We start from the raw sequence: 25,906 nt of genomic DNA on the forward strand, positions 1-25,906 counted from the left end.
ACCAGCACATGAGAAATATATCCAACATATTTGAACAATTAAAACAACTGCCTCCGTCTGTAACATCTTCAAGAAGCCTGTGTATTTGGTCCCAATTCTATAGTAGCTGTTTCATACAATCTGCTTTACAGTGTGTGCGCGCCGTATCAATTATTTGCGCCTTCTGAATTCGATCGTTGTCGGCTAAGTAATCAGATTATTACACTGTATACTGCCATCCACCATCCATCAGTTGCTCATATTCGATCAAATTATAGCGTGTATGTGTGTCAAATGAAAACGCTATTCAACAAAAGAATTCAAGCATGATGGATGGAAAAAGTCACTAGAATAATTAACGAATGTAATTTTGTTATTACTGCTGTGTGTGATTAAAATTTTAAGATATGACATATTTTTAATAGTAAAGTAAAACTTTTTTTTATCGCTCTTGATAATATAATGTTAACACTAAAAAAACAAACAATGGTGTTCATGACAATGGATGCATACGGTCAATGACTTACGTAATAATGAAAATAATGCGTCAACATTAATGAGATTTTTTAAAACTAGACAAGAGGACCAGTGCAATTACATTTTTACTGGTCCTCCACTGCTGTTACTGGTCACAGAATATTGGGCCTATTTGGGAGGCCTTCAATTAATTTAACTTAGAAAAAATAAAAATGAGGAACAGACAATCGATCGATTGTTTACATTTAGTCCAGGTGTGGAATATCGTGAAGAGATGAATTGAGAAAAATTATTGATAGAGTATTTGGTACTCAAGATTTTATTGAAATTTTAACTGGTCAAGTGGACTTGTTATTTAACTGGTCCGCCACACATTTAAAAACTGACCATTGGCTAGCGGACCCGACCATGTGACGTGTACATTGCGAACGCTGCGAAGATGGCCGATTAGGCCTAGATTAAAAGTGATAATTAATGAAGATGATTTTATTTTATTTTTATTTATTTCAACAATATTTTATGAGGGTGGTCCATCCAGCATCAGCTGATCATTAGGGACCCTCAAACAATACAAACAGTAAATACAAAATAAATTATAAAAACACAAAATTAACAAAGATATAAAAAATAAATAAATATATATATATATATAAATATACAGTAGGCCAGCAATGAAAGAAGAAAAAAAAAGAAATAAAATCAGAGAGAGAGAAACAGGTGTTTTTTCAAAAGAGATTTAAAGGAGAAGAAATTGTAAGAGTTACTAATGCTTAAAGGTAGAGAATTAAAGAAAGAAGGAGCATTGAAACTAAAGAAGGAGCATTGAAACTAACAATTAAAAACGTATTGATAACGATGAGGATTAGGACGATATAATATGACGACAAGGAGAACATTGCGCGAAACTTAAAGTAGGTAGGCCTCATGCTTTTTTTGTTACTGAGTTCATGCCTCTAATCGTCTTTTCTGTAAAATGAGTCACGTTCTATGATTAATCGAAACCCAAGTCTAACGTTGTTTAGAGGTGTTTGTTTTTGGAAACAGCTTGGATGTATTCGGACGGTTGATTTTTTGTAATACATATTTACACAATTCTCGTGTTAAATTTATCAAGTTATTATACCATTTTTGTAATAGCGCCCTCTATTTAAAACTTATTTCTACCACTAACACTACCATACTCAGTTGTTGTGGACGGAAGTGGATTTTTAGCAAGGTGGGTGGTGTGGTAGTCTTACATTTGGTTCTTCAATTTCTGTATTCAACTTATTATGGGTAAGTTACAGTCTTACAAACTCTTTTAATAGATACTATATGTTTAATTTTAAACGTCATTTAGGTGTTGTCAATTATACAAGTATCTTTGAGTCACGATTTTTCAAGCTAGGCCTAGGCTAAGCTAGACTTAAAAGAGCTAAGGACGAGGTTAGGCCAGAGTTGAATGTCAGTCGTGGGCTGCTGCTGTCAAATTTAGCGGTCGGCATGAGGGCCTTGGACGGTGTGTGACGAACCAATTGAGCTTGCGATTGTTATTATTGGTGGTAAACAATAATAATAAATAGAAGTAAAGCCTACTGGAAACCACTAAATATAATTATGTTATTTATTTACCAAAAGTTATGAAATGTTAATTTATTATCAAGAAATCATATCATCATGAATAAGATGTGTCGTAAGCAGCTAATACTAGTAGGCCTCTGTTCTGCCCTCCTCTCTGGTAGTAAAAACAATTTTTTATTTACTATTTATTCAGCCTATCGTGCTACAACTATGCTACTAATAATATTAACCTTTAGGCCTATAGTAGTAGTAATTATACTACAGTACTATATGGCAACAAGTATTGGTAATTCCAATGTCTCTGTGGCCTATGGTATGCTCCATACGAGTTCCCATATTATCGAGTAGATGTACCAATTTGCGTTAATTCACTTTGATAAAAAATAGTTTTAATAAAAATGATAATATCCTTGATTTACAAAGCACCTAATGTTGTGAAACCTCTAAGCACTGTACATTATTACCTTGGTCGCTATATATTTCTACCTCAGCAGTACAGTACCTTACATAACAAGAACTATCTTATCATTTACTCCATTAATTCAGGTTTTTTGAGATTGTTAACACCAAATCACATCATCAAATAAAATAAGTGAACAAACACTATTGAAACCTCTATGATATTTTATTCAATGAACACCTTAGCCCTGAACATGAATAAGTTAAGTACACTTCAAAGTTAACAGCTGTTGCCAATCATTACAAACGTGTGGCTGCAAAAAGATTGATTTTAAAGAAAGCTATGTATTTGATTACTGTGCTCAATTATAAGCCCACTATGGGATATAATCCTATTTGGAAACCTTTTCCACAATGTGTTATTACGTCATGGTATACTGTAAACCAAACAATTAAATTTTAGCCTCTGTTTCTGGAAATTCCAATTACTTCTAGTTCTAGGTGGCGGAATTACCCAAGTCAATATCCGGTATTTTAAGAGAAAATCAGATATAATGTTATTAAATGTATGTTTCCTTCTATGATGTAATTGTAATTATTTTGATTTTAAATGTTTTTATCTTGTAAATTATTCACAGATTTCTTTCTCAAAATGCTATTCTAATAAACTGTTTATAATCATAATTTCTAATATCTATTTAAATCCATTAAACCAAAATCATATGAAATTATAGACAGGTTTAACCTTTATTGACTTTAAATTGTAAAAAAAATACCAAAATAATGGCAGTTTCCTCCCATATTTAGTATGTGAATCATGCAAAAAAAATGACATCATCACTTTACTATAAGTGGAAATCACTCTAAATGTGGGTTAATCTGGAAGTAAGCAATTAATAAGAGTTTTAACAAAACAAGTCTTTGTTTGCCTTTAATTGGTAATAGAGCTTTTGAACATTTTGTCAAGTGCAATTTGTTTGTAGGCCTAATTACAAGTATTCCAAATATTGTCAAACATTTCATTTTTTTGTCATATGTACTGTAAGTAGGAAATATATTATGTAACTAGTGAATACCTCGTCACTAAACCCATATCATTTTCATTAGCCCATATGATTTGACACTAGCCACTATACCACTATTACCCATAGCATTTCTACTAGTTATACCATTGCCACTAGCCCATACTCAATACCACTATTATCCATATCATTTTTATTAGCCCATATGGTTTGCCACTAGCCTATACCCTATACCACTATTACCCATACCATTTCTACTAGTTCATACCATTGCCGCTAGCCCATACCCTATACAACTATTAACCATACCATTTCTACTAGTTCATACCATTGCCACTAGCCTATATCCTATACCACTATTTAGTATTACCCATACCATTTCCACTAGTTCATACCATTGCCACTAGTTGTCACTAGTCCATGAAATTATCACTAGCCAATACAAATTACTATTGCCATTAGCCCATACCATTGTCACTAGCCCATACCATTGTAACTAGCTCATACCATTGCCACTAGCCCATACCATTGCTCTAGCCCATACCATTGCTCTAGCCCATATCATTGTCACTAGTCCAATTATCACTAGCCAATACTAATTAGTAATTGCCACTTAGCACATACCATTGCCACTAACCTATACAATTGCCACTAGCCTATACAATTGCCACTGGCCCATACCATTGCCACTAGCCCATACCATTGTCACTAGTCCAATTATCACTAGCCCATTCAAATTACTAAATTGCCATTTAGCCCCTGTAAACCAGAACCAATTTGCTTCAAAATTACATTTATTGTCTTTTGAAATATGTCTTGTCATCAGGAAAAATTATATATTTTTGCTTAATGATAGTTTATTAAGGAAGTATAAAATTACTTTACGAGTTCGCTCACTTCAAGTGTTTATATAGTTTTCTGATAAGAGGAAGTTAGTAAGTTTTTTATGTGAGAAAGACAGAAATGATTTTAACAGTTAATATTTGCAAATCGTAAATTTCTGTTTTGATGTTATTTTTAAAGTAAATATTTGAGGAGAAAAATTATAGATTTATTTACAGTTTATTTCCATGTTTTACTCAAAAACTTGTGAATGTTATTTTACTAAATGTTTTAACTCGATGCCATTTCGTCAATCAAACAATATCAAATATATATCTGCTTTGTTTTAACATTAACAATTATAACAAAAATAATTCAAAGACAACTAACACAGTAATTTACATTAGTACACACATTTACAATAAGGTAACTATCTACAAAACATACAGTATATATAAAACAAATGGACGGAATTCAAGGTAAAGATATAATAATATTTTGGATTGAATTTTTAAAAGTTGAAAATCTGTATATGTATATGTATCTAACCACAAAGTTTAACTATAGACCAATACACTTTAGGTCCATGGTTTGACTTAAGCTTGTAATTATGTGCTTTTCTTCAGGGGGGAAAATGGCAAAATCAGCACTGGTAATTTTTATAGATTATCTGATAAAAATCCTGGAAAGTAGGAAACCTTTTGCCACTTTCCCCCTGACTAAACTGTATATGGAAACAAAATAATAATAATAATAACAAATATTTAGAAGAAAATGCTTGTAATGTAAGGTGATTCGTTGTACAGTAATTAATGGTTGGATATTTTCATTCATTACTCACTTTCCTTCTTTATAAAAGGGTTTTCCTGTTTTGTATCAAAGCATGCCATGTGATTATACGCTTCATTTCTTCACCATCAAATAATGAATATTCAATGCATTCATGTTCAATACATACAATCACCAAAAGTACAGTAAATACTATGCAATAATGAACTTATTAAATACAGTTAACTATTATTATTTTGCTTTTTTTTATTCATTTCCTTTATGCGTCAGTTGAATAATGTAGGTTATTAGTATACCTATTATCTGTATCCTCTATTAAATCATTGAACTTATTTAAAAAGAATTTCAATAATTATTCGATGTACTTTATTATATTGTATACAACCTATATTTTGTATTCTATTATACAGTACAGTATGTTTATTTGTTATTGTTTCAATAATTATTCAACATGGCACTATTGCACTATCTCTCTCAATATCCAAGACACTTGCACTGGCATTGTTTACCAGAAATTCAGGTATTTTCAGTGTGTTTTATAATGCTTGAAAAGAACATTCTGGACTTAAAGAAGTGTGCTTTTGGGAGAGTTTTTCCAGGATTTAGAAAATCTGTAATGGGGGAGTGTACTTCAGTCTTCAAAGTGTAAACAGGGAATTCCTTTCTGAATATTAATTTCAAATTTGACATCAAAAATATTGCAATGAACTTGATTAAACCCAGACTACAATTATTATTAATTACATTAATATTAATTTTTAAATGATCATTAAAAAAAAAAATCTAGCTACTTGAAATTGGTTTAAACACAGTTGGATGTTTAGTCTGTATCCGTGTAGTATCATGAAAATTACTTTTCAATACTTTTTAAAACTTTACCAATAGCTGCACTAGTACATAGTATTACCATACCTACTGTACTGAGAAAGGAATATGGTTCGATAAATACAGAATACCGCCCCCAACTAAATTTTGAAACAATGTCATTTGCTTTCTGTTGTGAGAGTTTTTTTAGGTTAAAACAAATCTCAACATGGATCCATTGCCTTTATAAAGGCCCATTTACACTAGGACGATAAAGATCGACGATAAATAAACAAATATGCATTGTTTATACATAAAATAAAAGAAATATAAAAAGTTTTTATTCTAGAACTATTTAGGAATCATCTATTGTTCCTTTGGTGAAAATGATATTTTCACACGTCCAATCAAATACCGTCATGATTAGTAAGAGCAATAATATCGTGACAATAAAACGATTTTGTTTTGTTTTATTGATCATGACGTCATTTGATTGGATTTTTTAAAATATTATTTTTATCAAAGACAGCATAAATGAGTATTCTATAATTCTAGAACAAAAACCTTCCTAAATTCTTTTGTTTTATGGAAAAAAAATGCATGCTTATCTATTTATCGCCGATCGTTATCGTCCTAGTGTAAATGGGCCTTAACTCTGTTATTCATCTATAGTTTATCTTCTGTTGCAGTTTGTTTCTCCCATTTAAAAAAAAAAGAAAGAAAAATTAGAAGTTCGGAAAACTATAGGATATACTTTTTCTTCCTCCTTGAATCTAATAATTGTTTTTATACAAGGAAATAATAAAGATTAAGCTCTTTACAGGTTTTGGTTTTATACTGAAGAATTGTTGTTTTCATACTCAAGAAATAAACAATTAATAATCCTTTGTAATGTATCAATTGCGGTTTAGAAGTTTTGAAAGAATTTCCAAAAATAAGATTGTTTAGTTTATGCTGAAAATACACAGTTATTGTAATTAGGTATTTATAGTTATTATTATTATTATTATTATTTATTCAGGCAAAAGATACATTTTACAAAATATAATACAAATCAACAAATTAAACAAACATGACGCAAGGAGAAAATATAAAATAATAGTTCTGTAGCTTTATTTCTAGTGTTTTTATTACCATATTTGTAAATAAATAAACTTATTATTACGTTATTTGTGGTACAAAAAGGAACTTCAAAACTCCCAGTATAATACCTACGAGTCTTTAGTCAATAATAAAGTACTGTAGGCCTGTAATAGTACTATAAATATGAATATAAACAGCCCCCTCTATTTGTTACACAATAACTAACTGTTGATTTTAATACAATACAATGATTGTCAAGTAACAATTAATTAGAAGGATATTGATAATTAGTCAGGGTTTGCTATGTAAATTGTAATCTACCACCAGTCCATTTATGAGTAAAGTGCGATATCATTTGCATATTCCACCAATTTCATCTTGCCACCCTTTGTACGCAAAGTTTTGTTTCAATTTCAAGGTAGGTTTGTTTATTGCCTGAATATTTATATATTTTAAGTCCAGACATATTTTAGTAATATTTCTGCCATCTTATTTGTGACCAGTGGAATAATGAAAATGGGATTTTAACATTCGCTTTGTAATACCAAAGTGGGACTATTGTTAATACTACCAGTCTCAGGCCTTGTCTTTTAAGGCGAGTGAGTGCGATCACTCGCCTAACACACTCCTAAACTGCCCTTGAGGAGAGCGATTTACAACACGCCTAAATTTGGTAAATTTCTACACACCAAAGTACAAACAGCACACCTACAGCACCCCTAAATGTATTGAGGAGTGCAATTTGTAGCACACCTACAGTTTTAAAAAGACAAGGCCTGCAGTCTCATATAACAAATTAGGATAAGGTTTTACAGAGTTGTTTAGAATATTATAAGAAAGGAAAAGGCCATTGGGCCAGTAAACCCTATTGTAACTAGCCCTGGGTTTGTGATAAAAATGATAAATTTAATTTTTATTTCTGGAAATAAATTCTTTTCTTTTGCAGAGAATCACACAGGGATTGAAGCGGAGGTGGAGTTCACGTATGACGCGGTAAACAGCGATGAACTAGAACTCAAAGTGGGCGAGATAATACAAAACGTAGTCATGATGGACGGTGGATGGTGGGAAGGCGAAATAAACGGCAAACGTGGCATGTTTCCTGACAATTTTGTAAAGGTAAAGTTTTGTAATTTTTTTTTTTTGGTTTATTTTTCACATTCTCACAGATTTCCTTATCTTTACCTAATTTTTATGATATTACTGTATCATGTCTATACCTGTAGAACTGTTAATTAGTGATTTAAAAAAAACCTTGATTTTTTTTAATTTGTATTTTTAATAGTTTAATAATTTTATGATAAATGCTTTTGATTTGTAAACACATTTAAAGTATATTTGTGTATATTTTTCTAATCTTCCAAATTTGTATAGTACAGTATATCTATTTTCAAATGTATTTACATTTTTTAGTATTACTGTGGACTATAAAATAATATCAGTATTGTAAACTTTGACATGATCTAAATACCACTACATATTGATTTTGATAATGAATGAATTTTCACTCATGAAATATTCTAAAACTTTGTGTCAACAAAGAAAACAATGAATATAATATTAAATTCTTCAATGAGGTGTTTGTGTGACACTTCCAACTTCCTAATTATTGTTTGTAATTACCAATTAGTAACTTATTATGTAATTGCAAACTGCTCATATCCTTATAAAGCAGAACTTCATCACATGGGAAGCTCACAACGATATTTTCTTTTTTTAAAACTGTCAATGCCTTTTTTGCTCATTATCGTATTGTTTTTTTTACATGTTTCTTACCTTACTTAAATAAGCTTAAGCTTAAGCTTCCAGTGGGGTACCCCTTTTCTCATTTATTATGTATTATTTTAGAAAATGTTATCTGTACTTTTGATTTTATTTGAAAATAAAACTTATTATTGATTATTATTCATTAATAAACAAAGTACATTAATACATTATTGTAATTATGAATTCATAGAACATTGTTTATTAAATAAATTATTTGTAACAGCATAGTTAATTAGTTGATTAAATGTTTATTTATTTTAAGGCTTCAACAAACAAATTATTCCAGTTATTACTTAAAAAAAAATTCTTCTAGTTAATTTGGTAATACCTTGTCAGCAAGTTCTTTAACTTATTGCAAGAAGGTCTTAAAATAATTGAGAATCCCTGTGAGTTAGTGAGTAAAGGCATCATTGCATGTAATTTGAGTTTATAGTACTGAGCCAAGTTCTGACAAATATGGTCATGACATTTCCTTTGAATTGAATTCGCTTCCTTCGTGACTTGTCAAGCGCTATGTACGCAAAATATCGTTAATGTACAAGCCGAGGAAGCTATCTGAAAGATTAGGGAAAAAACGGCTTCTGGTGTTGAATTTACGTAGTTCGAACCAGTTAGTTTCACTCGGTGATAACCGCGTCAGCTGGGTTTACCGGGATAGGATATTAAGTACTTGGATATTTCACTATGGTACATGCAGAAGATAAGGACACCAAGAAGGTCTCCAAAATAGGTTCTTTTAGGAAGGGAATTAATTTATTGAAAAGGTCAAAGCGTAAAACGGAAGATGAGAATGAAAGTGCGGAGGTCGAAGTAAGTAGAGTTTGTTTATTAAATGTTACAATGTAAATTGTAATAAAAAAATGTATTATTATTATTATTTTATGTTTTTTTTTTTTATTTAGTAAAACTTAATTTTATCTCAAATATTAATAATATATAACATAAATTGAAGTTGTTAAGTTTATATAAAAATAAAGTTTTTGATTGTAATTAGTTAGTTAGTACAGTACAATTCAATTTTATTAGATAAGTTCGTTTAATTAACTTTTTTCCTGCTACTATAGACTCATTTGAATGATAATATTATTTTGTCAAATTTTGTATTTTGAACATTTATACAATAGACACTTTGGGACACTCATTATTCTGAGGACCCTTTGTTTGTCCTGAAAGGAGTACTGTATTGTAAATTAAATTCAGATCTTAAATTTTGAAAATTTATTTTGTAATGTTCTGAAAGCACATTTTACTTTATGCCCTAATTATTTTTACAAATAGATTATATACCGTTAATTCTATAAACCATAGATTTCATGACGTAGAGCCAAATAAATAGATTTTAATCCACAGCCAAACCAAAGTTCTCACGATAATTGCTTTAGACATTTCTTAATATTCTGCTTTGGTATTTCCTAAAACTCATTGACTTGGTCTACCAGCAAATGTTGTAGAGTATAGACTTTACAATCTCTATTCCCAATATGTAATTGAATTAAAGCTTCAGCAACCTATATTCACAGCCAAATGTGCTGCACATTTAATAACAGTTAGTAAGCTCTGCTCTACGCTATCAAACTAGTTTGACAAAAAAAGTGTGATGTGATCAAATATGGTAGTGATATGACATCATCATGTCCATATATGGGCATATCACATGTAGAAATACACTGTATGGTCTTATATAGATTGTTACATGTGTGCATTTCTACATATTTATACATTTTAGTATGTATTAAAACGTTTGTTGTTATAAATGTATAAACTATAATTATTTTTTAAATGCGAAGATGTAAAAAAGATATATTTTAAAGTGTTTGTACTTACGATTGTTCGCTATTTTCACTTAGAAGGTTTTAAATTAAATCCGCTCTGTATTTCTAGCACCTACTGAATATACCGTGTTAAACTGCAATAGGACCATTGTGTGGTAATTAAGTATGATACACAAATAGATTATTTAACTACTATCTGAAAAGTGGATTATGCACATTCCATAGGGAATATTATTATAATGCGAGTTGAAATCATTAATTAAACGATTAAATTAATTTGTATCTTGGGAATTGATAGCACATTTGTTTAATCGCATATTTATCATTTTGCTTGTATTAAACTGTGATAAAATTAAAATACAGTATAATTTATTTATTTATTTCGTTTTCTTTTAGTAGGGTAGCCCTCTCAGTAATAAAATAAAAAATGCTCTTCCGAGGGGCCCTATGACACATTTAAACATAATTTTAAAACAACTTCAACTAAACTTAACTTAAAACTTCTGTGCTTACATCCTCACGCTTTAGTATTAAGAGGACACCTTCGGGATCAAACAAGTATCCCGTTAATAGAGGTGTCCCCTGAATAGGTGTTGAATGCTAAGTGCTAAATGTGAGTGCTGAAAATGACCCCTCATTCATTTCACAGCCAAATGTCCCTTTAAGCAGTCTACGCTATCAAAATACTTTGACAAAAAAAGTGTGACATGCCCAAATATAGTAGTAATATACCCAAATATGGTAGTGATATGCTTAAATGTGGTAGTAATATGACATCATCATGTTCATATTATGGGCACATCACATTTTGTTATCACATAAAGTTTGATAGTGTAGACAGAGCTTAATGGAGATGTCATCTGAATATGGGTGTCCCACAAGGAGGCATTCTATATACTGTATCTGCATGGAAAACATCTGTAACTGAATTTGTAGTGAATTATGACCTCGCACTTTTTATTTTTTATCCAATTTGTTTTTGCAATTAATTTCAGTTGTTTCATAAAATGTAGGTCATAAAAACACAATTGAGTAACACCGTTTAGTTTGAATGACAGTGAATAGTTCCTGTTTATAACATCATCAATGACAGATTACGATAGAGGGCGTTGTTGTAATCTAGCCATTACCATTTAATAAGTTCTCCTTCAGTCTATTAAATATCCTATTCTGAGGAAGTGATTGTGATAAAGTATTGTATTGTTATATCACATTACAGATAAACATCTAGTTTATAATAATGTATTATTGGTCTCCAATTAAGGATTCATTCTGTGGACCTACAGCAAAAAAATTAAAAAAAGCCTAAATTTACATGAAAATGTCTTTTTTCAGACCTCAACAGATTCTGTATGTGTGTTTTAAAAACCGTGTATTGTTAATTGTTCATTGTTAATTTTATAACCTTTATATACTGTTTGTATTATAACTTTTGAGTATGTTTGTATACTTTAAAGTATATAGCCTTTAAAATGTAAGTATATGCTTAAGACCGTACAAATGGATATTATTGTACTGGACGAAGATGGACAAGCGCACCCATGCTTAAAGTTTTCTGCCCAAAGCTAATTTCAACATACAGTAGCACGCACCCACAAAACATTTGGGTACCTGATTTGAAATTAACGTTTTATTTTTGACAGCCACCCACATAAATACACTTTTCTAACTACATTCGATACTAGAGTTCATTTCACTAAAAACATTATTAAGCTCTGTTTACACTATCAAACTTTATGTGACAAAAAAATGTGATGTGCCCATATATGGACATGATTATGTCATCACTACCATATTTGGGCACATCACTACCATATTTGGGCACATCACTTTAAATTGCTTTAGGTGAGAAAATAGGAAACATGACCAAACAAGATATTACCAATTTATTTAAATACAATAAGGGTGTGGCGTACTTCCAGAAATTAGCTGATTACAATGATTAATTGCGAGTTCCTATTCTCATAGACATCTCAAAAAGAGAACAATTTATTATTAGCTAGCCTTACTGTTATGGATACTACTATCACAATGGACTTTATGTACAGAGATTCTTATTGTAATGATAGCTGGTGTTTTAAGAAAGTTATGGTAAGGTTATTGGAGAAGTTTGATAAGGTAATTATGTAAATTAGGAAGGATAGTACTGTAATTTGTTAATTTAGATGAGTTCACTCCTGTAGCTGTAAAATTGTATAGGTCTGTGGTTCAATGTTTTTTTTTTTTAAACCAGGTGTAACCATATTAAGTTAACCAGATTAAGTTATCTACTCCATCTTTCTGATCAATAGGTTCACTTAATAACAGAGAAATTGCATTTTCAAACTTTGTGATCTTGGTTATGGTACCAGGCTTGTTTTGTGCAGGTAGTGGGTTCCTGTCTTTTTACTACACACTATTGACATTATATTTTACAAGCTTATCCATCGATTGGTAATGATGCCAGGCTTGTTATATCCAGGTTCAAATCCTGTTGTGCCCAACAAATAAATCATAAATTTTAATAATGTAGTTTTTACATTTCAGTTGGTTTTTGTTTTTTTCTTGCAGGTATTAGAAAAGAAAAAAGATGAACCGAGAACAGCAGAGGGGTTATCTACAAAGTCTAAGGCACCAGGACCACCAGTCAATGGAGAGGTGCACCATGCCAAAGATGCTGCTGCTGCCACCAGTAGTAACACAGCTGGTGTCAATTTAAGAGGTAGGATTTTGGCAAAACATGCACCATCACAATTTGACAGATTCCGCTCTGTATAAAGTTGATTCTGCCACAAAAGGTTTTTTCTTTGTCAAGATTTTATGAAACAAAAAAACAGTCGGTACTAGTATGTGTTAATGACAACAGTAATAGTCTTTAAAGCTCTGTCTACACTATCAAACTAGTTTGAAAAAAAAGTGTGATGTGCCCAAATATGGCAGTGATATGACATCATCATGTCCATATATGGGCACATCACATTTTGTTGTCACATAAAGTTTGATAGTGTAGACAGAGCTTTATGGTTGAGTATCCAAAAATGTAAGCACACATAGTTGAATATTGAAACACTGGATTGCAAAACGGAATTGATCAGCTGTGATTTCCGTCATATATTTGCATTTTTTAAATAGATTTTGTTGGTAAAGGCCTCAACATTGCAATCACAAAACTCACAAAATTTATGGCATAATATTCTACAACTTACATAACCACTTAAGAAATATTGTTACTATGATGATCAATATTCAGAGACTGTAGTAAAACTTACTGACATTCTTGGCAAATTCATAAATCAATAATTGTACTTGGTATGCATAAAATGTAATGTATTATAATTTTGTAAATTGCAAAAATTTTCCTATTTATAAGATTCATACATTATTATTCAATTCAGTTTATTCAGAATTGTCCCTAAGATGGAGAAAAAATAAACATAAACAGAAATAACATTACAGTAAAAATGTACATAAAACTAAATACAGTTAAAATACCCCTGTGAGAGTAATTGTGATATTTATATTATTAAATTATATTTACATATATAAACATAAAATAATAGTATGTTTTTTATAATATATTCTCTGCATGTATAATTAAACTAGTTAGACTAATGCATACTGTACATACATTTGGAACAATGGATAATATAAGCAAATCATTGATATTGTTTATTTACGATTAATATACTGTAACATGTAATCGTAATTCAGTGACGTAGGGGTTGTATATTTGGCAGTCAAATAGTATTAAAATACTAGGACTGGGAGTGGTATAGTTGGCAGTGAAATCGTATTACCAGTGACACTAGGACTGGGATTGGTATATTTGACAGTCAAACGTATTACCAGTGACACTAGGACTGGGAGTGGTATAGTTGGCAGTGAAATCGTATTACTAGTGACACTAGGACTGGGATTGGTATATTTGGCAGTCAAACGTATTACCAGTGACACTAGGACTGGGAGTGGTATAGTTGGCAGTGAAATCGTATTACCAGTGACACTAGGACTGGGAGTGGTATAGTTGGCAGTGAAATCGTATTACCAGTGACACTAGGACTGGGAGTGGTATAGTTGGCAGTGAAATCGTATTACCAGTGACACTAGGACTGGGAGTGGTATAGTTGGCAGTGAAATCGTATTACCAGTGACACTAGGACTGGGAGTGGTATAGTTGGCAGTCAAACGTATTACCAGTGACACTAGGACTGGGAGTGGTATAGTTGGCAGTGAAATCGTATTACCAGTGACACTAGGACTGGGAATGATATATTCGGCTTGACTGTAGGATTGCATTCAAACGCTACATAGGGTTTTTGTCAAAGGTTAATGTTACATTCTCTTTATGTGGACATACTGTAGGAATGCACTTTTTGGACAACAGTAAATCATGGTTTGTGATGGGATGTACAGTAGTGTGTGTGTAATGTGCTTCATAGGAATTATTGTTTCATAGGAGACAATTAGCATAATACGTTGATTTTGATTGTTTATACATTGTTGTATGCTGGCCTAGTAGTAGATCCTGCTTCTCAACAACCCAGCGCTTTAATTCTAGTCATATTAAATTATTATTAAATTGATAGAAATTGTGTTTAATAGCCTTGTTGATCCCTCACAGTTCGGAAGTCTGAATTTATTTACAAGGTCAATATACTGATAATTGTTATCAATTATAGATTCAGCTATAGTACATATCAGAGAGGGATTGTTACCTCCCTTACAGTATTTAACAAGAACATATTAATTATATAGTCGGTTTCAGAAAGGGGAGTGTTACCTCTCATAAAACTTGTACCTAATCACCTAGTATAAGAGAGGGGAGTGTTACCTCCCTTTTAAAACTTGTACCCATACAGTCAGGTATCAGAGAGGGGGATGTTATCCCCCTTTATAAAACTTGTACCTATACAGTCAGTATCAGGAAGGGGAGTGTTACTGTACCCCCTTTATAAAACTTGTACCTATACAGTCAGTATCAGAGAGGGGAGTGTTACTGTACCCCCTTCTAAAACTTGTACCTATACAGTCAGTATCAGAGAGGGGAATGTACCTCCCTTATAAAACTTGTACCTATACAGTCAGTATCAGAGAGGGGAGTGTTACCTTCCTTATAAAACTTGTACCTATACAGCCAGTATCAGAGAGGGGAGTGTTATCTCCCATAAAACTTGTACCCATATAGTCAGTATCAGAGAGTGGAGCTAGCTTGGTGGTTTAAATGCTTGGCTTCCAATCCCAGGCTCCTGGGTTCAACTCCTGTCAGATGCCAGGATTTTCTCTCATGACAAAACAACTCCACGTCCATTGTACTACTAGAGAGTTGGATTGTTATCTCCTTACCAGTACCTGTACGGTCAATATCGGAGAGAGGAGTGTATAAACCTCTACTTAATGCTTGCCCTTCAAAAATGATAAAAATAGAAAATTAAGATTAAATTATAAGATGAAATACCAAGTACAGTGTACCCTGGACATAAATATGAATCACATCTACTATTCTTAGAATGAAAGAATTTATAAGAATTCGCAGACTAGAATTTAAAAGTAGGTGTGTTTTGGCGAAGTGACAAATGTTCTGCTCCATAGAAATGTCAAGGCAATTGTACCTTTCTCCATACATACAGTACTGTACTTCATTTTTAATAGTATTATTGTAGTAAATTTACTGTATTATATGGTTACTGTGGGAATTTAAAATCTCTTTTTTGACTTAATTTACAAATATTGTTTTATTAATTGAATCCTTTTCTTTTTTCGAAGGTAGAGGTCGGTTAAGTGAGTACAATAATATTGTCACATTTTTCAGTGTTTCATTGGTCCCGCATGTCCGTTTACATTTTAAAAAGTTGCTTGTTGTACAGTGTAGAATGATAAGAGGCGCACCATATTAACATTCACACAGTATCTGGGTATTTTCAACTGAATTTGTCCAATAAGATAAAGAGTTACAGTGCATGATTTCCGTTTTAAAATTTAATTTAATATTTCACCTAATATTTCACCTTTATTATTATTATTGTTATTATTTCTAATATTATTTTAGACATACATCAATGTTAATATTTTTTTTCATTTTCAACTAATAAGAACAATTAGTTTTGCAATCATTGTAAAAATGGCATAAATTAGTTTATTTTAGTTCCAAAACAATTCAGAATAGTGGCTCTAATAGAGAAAAAATACAATTTGCGTCCTCTTGTTTACAAAATATTGCCTTATTAATACAGTTTTCTGATATTATTTTAGACATACATCAAAGTTAATATTTTTTCATTTTTAACTATTATGAACAAGTTAATTTGGCAATCATTGTAAAAATGGCATAAATTAGTTTATTTTAATTCCAAAACAATACAGAATAGTGGCTCTAATAGAGGACAAATACAATTTTCATCCTAAAAAATCATTTTCTCTTGTTTAAAAAAATATTGCCTTATTAATACACTTTTCTGATATTATTTTAGACACATCAATGTTGTTAATATTTTTTTCATTTTCAACTAATAATGACAAATTAATTTTGCAATAAATTTTACAATCATTGTAAAAATGGCATAATTTTTTTTTTTAATTCTAAAGCAATACAGAATAGTGGCTCTAATAGAGAAAAAATACAATTGTCGTCCTAAAATTTCATTTTCTCTTGTTTACAAAACATCGCCATTTAATGTTCATGTTTTCAGGCTGTTATCAGAGGACAATGAACGGCAACAAAATCACGGGAAATGAATTTAAATTGCAAAAGTAAATTGAAGGCCAAGATACAGAGCAACGCTTTTTATACAAATAATGTTCAACTTTAATATGTTTCAGCTCATAAATAAATAAGAAAAAATATATTATGATTTTATAAAGGATATGATCTTGTGACCCTATGCTGATAGGACAAGTACCGTACTACTGTACCACAATATTCCTTGGGATTTCATTTTTGGTTGCGATATGATAGCGTTTGAATATATCTTTGAAATGGAGTAATTCTAATGTAATGTTTCTTTTTGTATTTATCAATTTGCAGTTTCGTTTTCAGTGCCCCTCAAAGATGGTGACCTCATTTATTTACCCCTGCAATATGAAACATTCTTAATTTTAGCACAATTGATCAATTTTCCTGATTTTATACTCTAGTTAGAATTTTAAAATATTTTTGTAAACTTGCTTTTTTTACACATCTGTATCATAGGCTACTTCAATTGCTTATTTTAAGGCTGCCCTGAAAACTCATTATTTAAACTCGTTTTTTCTTAGTTTTCCGCCTTTTTATCTTAATTTTAGCACTATTGATCAATTTTCCTGATTTTATACTCTAGTTAGAATTTTAAAATATTTTTGTAAACTTGCTTTTTTTACACATCTGTATCATAGGCTACTTCAATTGCTTATTTTAAGGCTGCCCTGAAAACTCATTATTTAAACTCGTTTTTTCTTAGTTTTCCGCCTTTTTATCTTAATTTTAGCACTATTGATCAATTTTCCTGATTTTATACTCTAGTTAGAATTTTAAAATATTTTTGTAAACTTGCTTTTTTTACACATCTGTATCATAGGCTACTTCAATTGCTTATTTTAAGGCTGCCCTGAAAACTCATTTTTTAAACTCTTTTTTTCTTAGTTTTCCGCCTTTTATTTATTTTGTTAAGAGCATTAAGGCTTTGCGTAATACGCTAAAAGCCCCATTTATTATTTATTTATTAATTAATTAATTAATTTTTTTTCTTATTTTGAATTTCGAGGATATATTTTATTTTTATTGACTGGTATATCTTTATTCAAAAATGAAAACAACAAATTTACAAAAAAAATTCATAAAATATAGCAGCATTTAGGGACGCATGCATCCCAAGCTGAATTGCATTTCATGATAACATTAAAATAAGTAAGATATAAGGCTTGCGATATGTTACTGTTTGGGGTAAATTTGGGGTAAATAAAGCATTAAAGGACAAACATAATTGTTCGTTGGTCCAACCATATTCCTTGGGATTTCATTTTTGGTTGCGATATGATAGCGTTTGAATATATCTTTGAAATGGAGTAATTCTAATGTAATGTTTGTTTTTGTATTTATCAATTTGCAGTTTCGTTTTCAGTGCCCCTCAAAGATGGTGACCTCATTTATTTACCCCTGCAATATGAAACATTCTTAATTTGAGCACAATTGATATATTTATAGATATGTGATTTCCCTATTGCTTTTGTTTTCTTTTTCCCATGTACAGTAAGTTTCCTTATTGACCCCCAGTCCATAGCCAGGATTTTCACATGGGTTTCTTTTTTCAAGGGAAAAGTCTTCATGAGCTAGGCTTTACAGTAATTTCCTATCAGTCTCTAGTGTGAAAAGGGCACTTCAGGCTAAAGTGGGATTTTTTCTAACCTTTGACCTCCCCATGGCTACAGGCTCCACCCCCTTTTCAGTGTGTATACTATACAGTATAAACTTTGAGTATAACAAACACAATCAGCTCAAATCAAATTTAATTGGGAGATAATGATAATGATTTTATCATGATTATTGGAAAGTGATTATAAATTAACTTCTGTTTACTTTTCCAGAAAACAAACCATCTAGAGAAAATCGGGCGCGTGTGACATACAGCTACGTCCCCATGAACGAAGACGAATTGAAGCTATTACCGAATGATGTAATTACGGACGTAGTGGTTGTTGAAGAAGGGTGGTGTGAGGGTTATCTGAATGGTAGGCGGGGCATGTTTCCGTCAAATTTTGTGTCAATCATCAAAGAGGAGGAGGAGCCTTTGGATTTAGGGTCCAATAAAAACGATTCAAACGCAGAAAATAAAGGTAAGAACAAATATTTATGAAATTGATTTAAATCATTTGATGACCTCATTATCAACACATCATTTTATTCCTCATTTAATTTATTTGCTTCTCTTTGTGTCCACAGGTATTAACAAAATTGATCCCACTGGCGGGAGTTCCACCGCATCAAGTAAGTATATTTGTTGTACTCTAACCTGTCTCATCTGTCATCTCTCAAACATTAAAATATCTAGTATAACTTGTAAGAAAATCAAGATGTGAAGATTTTTGTATTCTATAAAATCTAGTCAAATATTAATTTACTGTTAAAAAAAATTTGCTGCATTTGTAAAAAAAATCGATTGGTCCGGCTTTCATGACTCAAGGAACTCAAAGCTTACTGTTAGATTGCACGACTATCTGGCTTTACCAGGAGCTATCGTTTACCTAATTAGGTTTGAAATACTTGTGTTTGTAACGAAGAAGGATTTCTTAAAAGGAAATGCTAACAGATCAGGCCAAAGTCAGCTCGGGGTTTTCTGAAACGAACGTCAAACAAAACAGTGTTGCGTTTCCTGCTTTAACAAAACCCTGTGCTTACTTTCGTATTGCGGTACTGTTGTTTCTGTTTCGCGTTTAATCAACACCACGAGTTATCGTTCGAACATTGTGCAAGCGTTTAATCCGCAGCTTGCTGCCTTCGATAACCGATTTTGTACCGAACAAACAAATCTTTTTTATGTAATTTAGCGATTAAATAAAATATATTCTTGGAGTATTTGTAATTGGGAGTTAATCTGGCAAGTGTGAAGTATAGTGAGTGTAGTTGATTGGACGATATGGAGTTAACATACAGTATCGGAGCTATGAGGAGGTTTGCAGCAGCGTACTCACCGGGTTCTTGTTTAAACCTGCCGTCTAGGCCGGGCATAAAGGACTCAATCTATTACTACGATGAAATGGGAGAAGATTTTGAAGATTCTCAAGATTATGAGTTTTACGAAAATAATGGTATAATGTGCTTTTTTGGAATATTATTTTTGTGGAATTGGATTTACATTATGTGATAAGAATGCATGGTTTGTATTAAGAAGCAAAAGATTGTTGTCTTTTGAAGGAAAACATGATTATACTCTGCAATCCAGGTTTGCATTGTCTCGGAGAATGTTAAGTTTTTGTTTGTTTTATTTCTAAATTTGTAAATGGAGTTAGACTAGAGGAATCCATTATTAAACCTCATATTACCATACTTCTTAATATGTTTTGTTTAATTTTTTTCGCAAAAAAAGTGGATTGAACAATAAGTTCTTGGTTCCATTGTAAGACATCTTGAAAGCAAAATTGTGGTTTTTTTGTAAAATGTATAAGGAAATTTATAAGTATAATTATATTTCATTTTCTTACACGATCAATTTATGGGGCTCTATTCGTTGTGAGCTGTTATAAACAGAACTATTGTCAACTAAGTTACACACACTGTGCCCCAGTAAATGTTGTATTTTAACTTTCTAATTATATTTATTAAGTAAATAATAATTAAGTATATGTGTATGTTGTAGAAATGATATTTTATTTGATATTTCTGTGTCATATTGCCTTTTCTATTTCTAAGCTTAGTTTGACCCGTATTAATTGAATTAAAATTTCAATACATGTGAACTCTAGCTGGAGGCTAATTGATAACAAGCTGAACTTTGCTTGATTACATGTAAATAAATTAATTTCTGATTCAATCTCTTCCTAAAATATACTTTGTGTTTCTTACTTTTGAAGGCTATGTTTAATCAGCAGATTTTCAAGATATATTTCCCCCTGAAAAAAAGTATTTTTTTTGTTGAATATGCCATTTTAATGTCACATAATAGTTATTCACTTTGACTAAAAATTGCATCGGAAAAAAAAAGTTTTTATCGGAAAAAACTGTAATTTAAAGCAAACAATAGTTCAACTAACTAGAAGTCAATGGATTTTAGTTGAATTTAACCGTTTATTTTGTCTTTTTAGTGAAGTGAAAACATCAATTTTTCTGGTTTTTTTCTAAGTGACCTTTTTGTTGACACTACAAAATGGCCTATTCAAAGTCTGATTTTTACTAATATTCTTCATTTTTTATATTTTTGGGGTACAATACATCTTTAAATTTGTGTTTTTTTTATCCATTTAAACCATGGTTCTAGTAGTAATTTGTAGTGTCAGTTTGCTTTCTATAAAATCTCGTAAGCGATTGAGTTCGCTGTAAGAGTCCCCCTGGTCTAGCATGTGTGATGTATGTGTTATTGTCTGTTTTGTAAAATCTGAAATGAATTGAATTGAATTGAAGCTTGTTGTTAGCACAGATAAACAATTTGATTATTTTCTTTATTCCAGATCCACCTAGTACACCGGCCAGTGTCCAATCAACAAAGCCTGTTAAGTTGCCCGGGGCGATCGGATTTGGCGTTGATATATTTAAGGATGCGAAGCCATTGAGAAAGCGGGATCCTGGTAAAACAGCCGAGGTAAAAAATGATGCACCTAATCTTGAGTTGATGAAAAAACGAGTGAGTGTTTTACTTTTGTTTTCTTTTTGTTTTATTTTATTCTTTGTTGCTTAGTTCTGTTGCTTTATATTCTATCATATCTTTTTTTTTAAACTTTATCTTGTTCATTTTATTTTTTGTTTTTGTTTAATATTGGTTTCCATTATTTTTAGTTTTTTTTTAGTTTTAGAGAGACGGAGTTTGCATAGTAATTTTATTTTTCGTAAAAATATTTTCTAAAAATAGATTAGATTTAAGAAGAATGTTTCTCTGCACAGATTAGATTACAAATGCTTTTGTGTAGTGAAATTGAAAATTTCATTTCATTAGAAAAATTTTATAAAAAAATAGTAGATTTAGAATAAATACTATTCTTCATAGAAAGTCTTCATAAAGTGCAGTCAGTTTGAATTATATTATTTCAAAATGTTTAAAGATGTATTGTCCCCCAAAAACATGAAAAATGAAGATTAATTAAATCAGACTTTGAATAGGTTTCCGTAGAAAAAAATTATAAAAATAACATAATAAATGATTACATTCAACCAAAAATCCATTGGCTGGCAGCCGATTTAACCATTTTTGCTTTAAATTGTAAATAAATTTTGTTTAGATCCAATTTTTGGTCAAAGTGGATAACTATATGTGAAATTAAAATGGCATATTCAACAACAACAATTTTAAAAATTATTTTTCAGGGGGACAATACATCTTTAATAGATGTAGTATTTTTTTACCTGCAAAAAAATTGACCATTAATATTGAGTTTACAATACATTTGTAGTAAAAGAAAAAAACATATTTGAAAAACCACCTATCAGCACCACCGAACACAACACCCTCTGCCCACCATTTCCTTTAGTTAATACTTCATAGTTTACATTTCTAACTTAATGTTTTAAATTGAGTAGAATTCATTAAAAAAGTCTACTGTAATTCCTGACAATCATGCGGTACCGTTGAAGCCAGAAAAGATTGTAGAAGATCCACCAAAGCCAGCTCCAGCAAAATCTGAACCAATAAAAGGTAAGTGACAAATAGTATTTTTAAATGTGTCCCCTTTAATAGACTTTCAAGTCTATTACGTGATTAGCTTACCTGGATGAACCGACGTTGGCCTTTCCCCTTCAAGGGGAGAACATAACTGAAAAGTAACAAATTTCTTCCTGATCTCCCCTTAAAGACAGTGGTATCGCCCATGTGGCCAACTTTGTTAGCTTGTCCTAAATTTATTTTATACCATGTAAAATAACCTTCAAAATGCATTTAATAGTTTTCGTACTATTTCTACTTTAAATTTGTCGATAGAAAAAGCAAAAGTTGTTTATGATTACCAGCCAGAGAACGAGGATGAACTCGCGTTAAAAGAGGGCGACATTGTTACAATTTTAGACAAAGATTCTGAAGATAACGGTTGGTGGTACGGAGAATGTCACGGCAAAAAGGGCGTTTTTCCAGATAACTTTGTTGTATCGCTTCCACCAGAACCAGAAGTAAGTATTTTCCTGTGTTCCTGGAAACTGACCTTTGACACTATCTTATGAAGTGACATTTTGCCAAATTCCCTTCTCAATATATTTATTTAAATTCAGGAAGGAAAAGATAATGATATTATCGTTTTGTTTGTTATTATTTATTTTATGATTTTTTTGTAGCGACCAAGAAAAGAGTCAGCACCGTTACGGCCACCAGGTTAGTTGAAATAAATGATAGTTATTAGGCCTAAATAAAAGTTTTGTTTGCTGTTTAAAGTTTGAATATAGAATCAGGTAAAAAATGTCCACTTAGGGTGTGAACCTAAGAAGTGCATATTACTACATTATTTGAACATTTATTGATGATGAACGGCAAACAAACCTTTTGGCCTGATAACTATTATTATCATATGATTATGATGATAATGATTATCATTAATGATTATGATAATGATTTTCATTTTCATAATAACCATTTGTGCTTATGATATTAAACATATATACACCAAGATTTCTGGCAACATCATTATCATTGTTATCAATACAGTGATAATGGTGATAATGATGCTAATTTATAATTATAATAAAATTATGTTTTTTATTAAAATCTCATTCATGTATTAAGTTTGCAAGCTTGTAATTTCTTACAATCGATTTTTGGCAGAAAAATATTAAATATATTTAAAAAAACTAACATTAACTCAACTAAAATCGTTGTATACCACTATGCCAGTCATTTTAAAATCATATCTGAATTTGCTATTATTATGTGGCTGCCACAAATATGCATAATTACTGCAGTAACTTCTCACACATTTAAATATCATTGATTTATTCTACTGAATATGCCACAAAAATTGTAGAGTCGTGAATAGAAAGCGTTTGTTAACTTCGTTTTCCTGGCTACACAAGTTTGCAATGGCGCCTGTATGATTGTTGGCAGAACTGTCTATATACGGCTCTTCAAATAACTAAGCATTTAATTAGTTACCAAATAATTCTTAAGCTCTGTCTACACTATCAAACTTTATGTGATGTGCCCATATATGGACATGATGATGTCATATCACTACCATATTTAAGCATATCACTACCATATTTGGAGACAGTGTGGAGTTTGATAGTGTAGACAGAGCAATTTATTCTTTTATCTTGCGCGAAATATCTAATGTAATAAATTAATATTTCATATATAAACGAAAGCATGTGTGCTGAAAATTTTTGGTTTGATTTGATTAACATTTTATAGCTGCATTTCTTTTCTTTCTTTTGCTTGCATCTTTCTTTTACTTGCTGTTGCTACATCTCAGCTCCAAATAAACCTCATAATCGACCACCAAGTATAGAAGTTAAATCTTCGATACACAAACCTCTTCCACCTGTCAAATCACCGTTAGATTCTTCTGTACCGCCAATGTCACCGCTGAAGCCACCAATGAAGCCTGAGGAAGTATCAAAGCCAGGAGCTAGTCCAGCAAGGCCGCTCAAGGTTGTAAGTATCCTTCCCTGCAAAACACTGAACTATATACTTGCATTAAGCTCTATCTACACTGTCAAACTTTATGTGACAAAAAATTGTGATGTGCCCATATATGGATATGATGATGTCACTACCATATTTGGGCACATCACACTCTTTTATCAAACTCGTTTGATAGTGTAGACAGAGCTTTACAAAGGCTGCATTCTGCCTTTAAAAGAAACCATTGAAAAGACATAATCACTATCAATATTATTATCATTATTGCGCTGCACATTCAGTTCTTTTGAAATCACTACGTAACCATTACCAATTACCATCCACTCAACACTGTCATCTTGACCTGAATCTTGAAATGAAGTTCAAATACAACACCATCCAGCCAACACCTTGACTTGAATCTTAAAATAAAGTTGAATAAAATAAAATAAAACAATAATAAAACATCTTCACTTTCACAGCATCAGTTGATGACATCATATTTACCTTGCCTTTCATTTATTTACTATATATTCAACTATACAAATAAACAAAATGTATTCCGTTGCGAAAATTATTGCATTTTCTAAATAATCAATAAAGTGTGAAACCCTATTATGTTTAGTAGGATGTATAATCACTTAGTTATCCATTAACAGGTTGCGAGGAAACCGCCACCAATAAAAAACAAACCAGCAGCGGCTAAACCAGTACCGGCACATCCTACGAAAGAATCGGAGAAGAAATTAGTTGGATTGAGTCATAGTTCAGGTATTCTCAAAGATGACGCTCTCTCAAACATGGCGTCCTCTTATGCTCAATCATGGCGCTCTCTCAAACATGATTTAACTTTATATTCTGCTATCAAATGAAAACTGTTGGCTTTTGGTATAGTGTCTTATATTTTTGGGAAGTTAACCTCAATGATTAACAAAACAAAACTAACTTTATTATGTTAAGAAATATTGTAATTTTGTTTTCAGAATTGCCATTTGATGATATCAAATCAAATAATAAACTTATACATCCAAACTTGTCAAGACCAAAGACGCCAAGCAAACGACCACCATCGGTATATGGGGTCAAGAACCTGGAAGGAGTAAGTTTAAAATTTATTTTTTCTCATTTTTAAAGAAACTCTACCTAAGTAGCAAATGAAGGCTAATGGTGCAACACAGCTGTAGACTATATGAAGTTATTGGGTGTATCAAACATTCTGCACATGCTCATTGTC

At 31.3% G+C, this 25,906-nt stretch overlaps 1 protein-coding gene across 7 annotated transcripts in view; it reads left to right on the top strand.

Annotated features, from left to right (window-relative positions):
* Nucleotides 1-1,646: 1,646 nt before the first annotated feature.
* LOC144847956 (SH3 domain-containing kinase-binding protein 1-like) overlaps nucleotides 1,647-25,906 on the top strand; it is a 72,897-nt gene continuing 48,637 nt past the window's right edge. For 3 of the 7 annotated variants that reach the window (XR_013613813.1, XM_078704577.1, XM_078704582.1), the window contains exons 1-13: nucleotides 1,647-1,731; nucleotides 7,882-8,054; nucleotides 13,025-13,175; nucleotides 16,217-16,231; nucleotides 19,010-19,258; nucleotides 19,365-19,409; nucleotides 21,587-21,759; nucleotides 22,650-22,764; nucleotides 23,047-23,231; nucleotides 23,394-23,430; nucleotides 24,524-24,705; nucleotides 25,332-25,443; nucleotides 25,656-25,771. Coding sequence is in view for 6 of the 7 variants with exons in the window: in XM_078704577.1 (XP_078560703.1) it covers nucleotides 1,728-1,731; nucleotides 7,882-8,054; nucleotides 13,025-13,175; nucleotides 16,217-16,231; nucleotides 19,010-19,258; nucleotides 19,365-19,409; nucleotides 21,587-21,759; nucleotides 22,650-22,764; nucleotides 23,047-23,231; nucleotides 23,394-23,430; nucleotides 24,524-24,705; nucleotides 25,332-25,443; nucleotides 25,656-25,771 (1,557 nt within the window). In the remaining variant the exon portion in view is untranslated. Of the gene's footprint in view, nucleotides 1,732-7,881; nucleotides 8,055-9,090; nucleotides 9,513-13,024; nucleotides 13,176-16,216; nucleotides 16,232-19,009; nucleotides 19,259-19,364; nucleotides 19,410-21,586; nucleotides 21,760-22,649; nucleotides 22,765-23,046; nucleotides 23,232-23,393; nucleotides 23,431-24,523; nucleotides 24,706-25,331; nucleotides 25,444-25,655; nucleotides 25,772-25,906 lie in introns of those variants that run through there. The other 4 variants (XM_078704581.1, XM_078704579.1, XM_078704578.1 and 1 more) reach the window with 4 other exon arrangements.

This window comes from Antedon bifida, chromosome 7 (genome assembly GCF_963402885.1).
Source record: "Antedon bifida chromosome 7, ecAntBifi1.1, whole genome shotgun sequence".
Classification (NCBI taxonomy): domain Eukaryota; kingdom Metazoa; phylum Echinodermata; class Crinoidea; order Comatulida; family Antedonidae; genus Antedon; species Antedon bifida.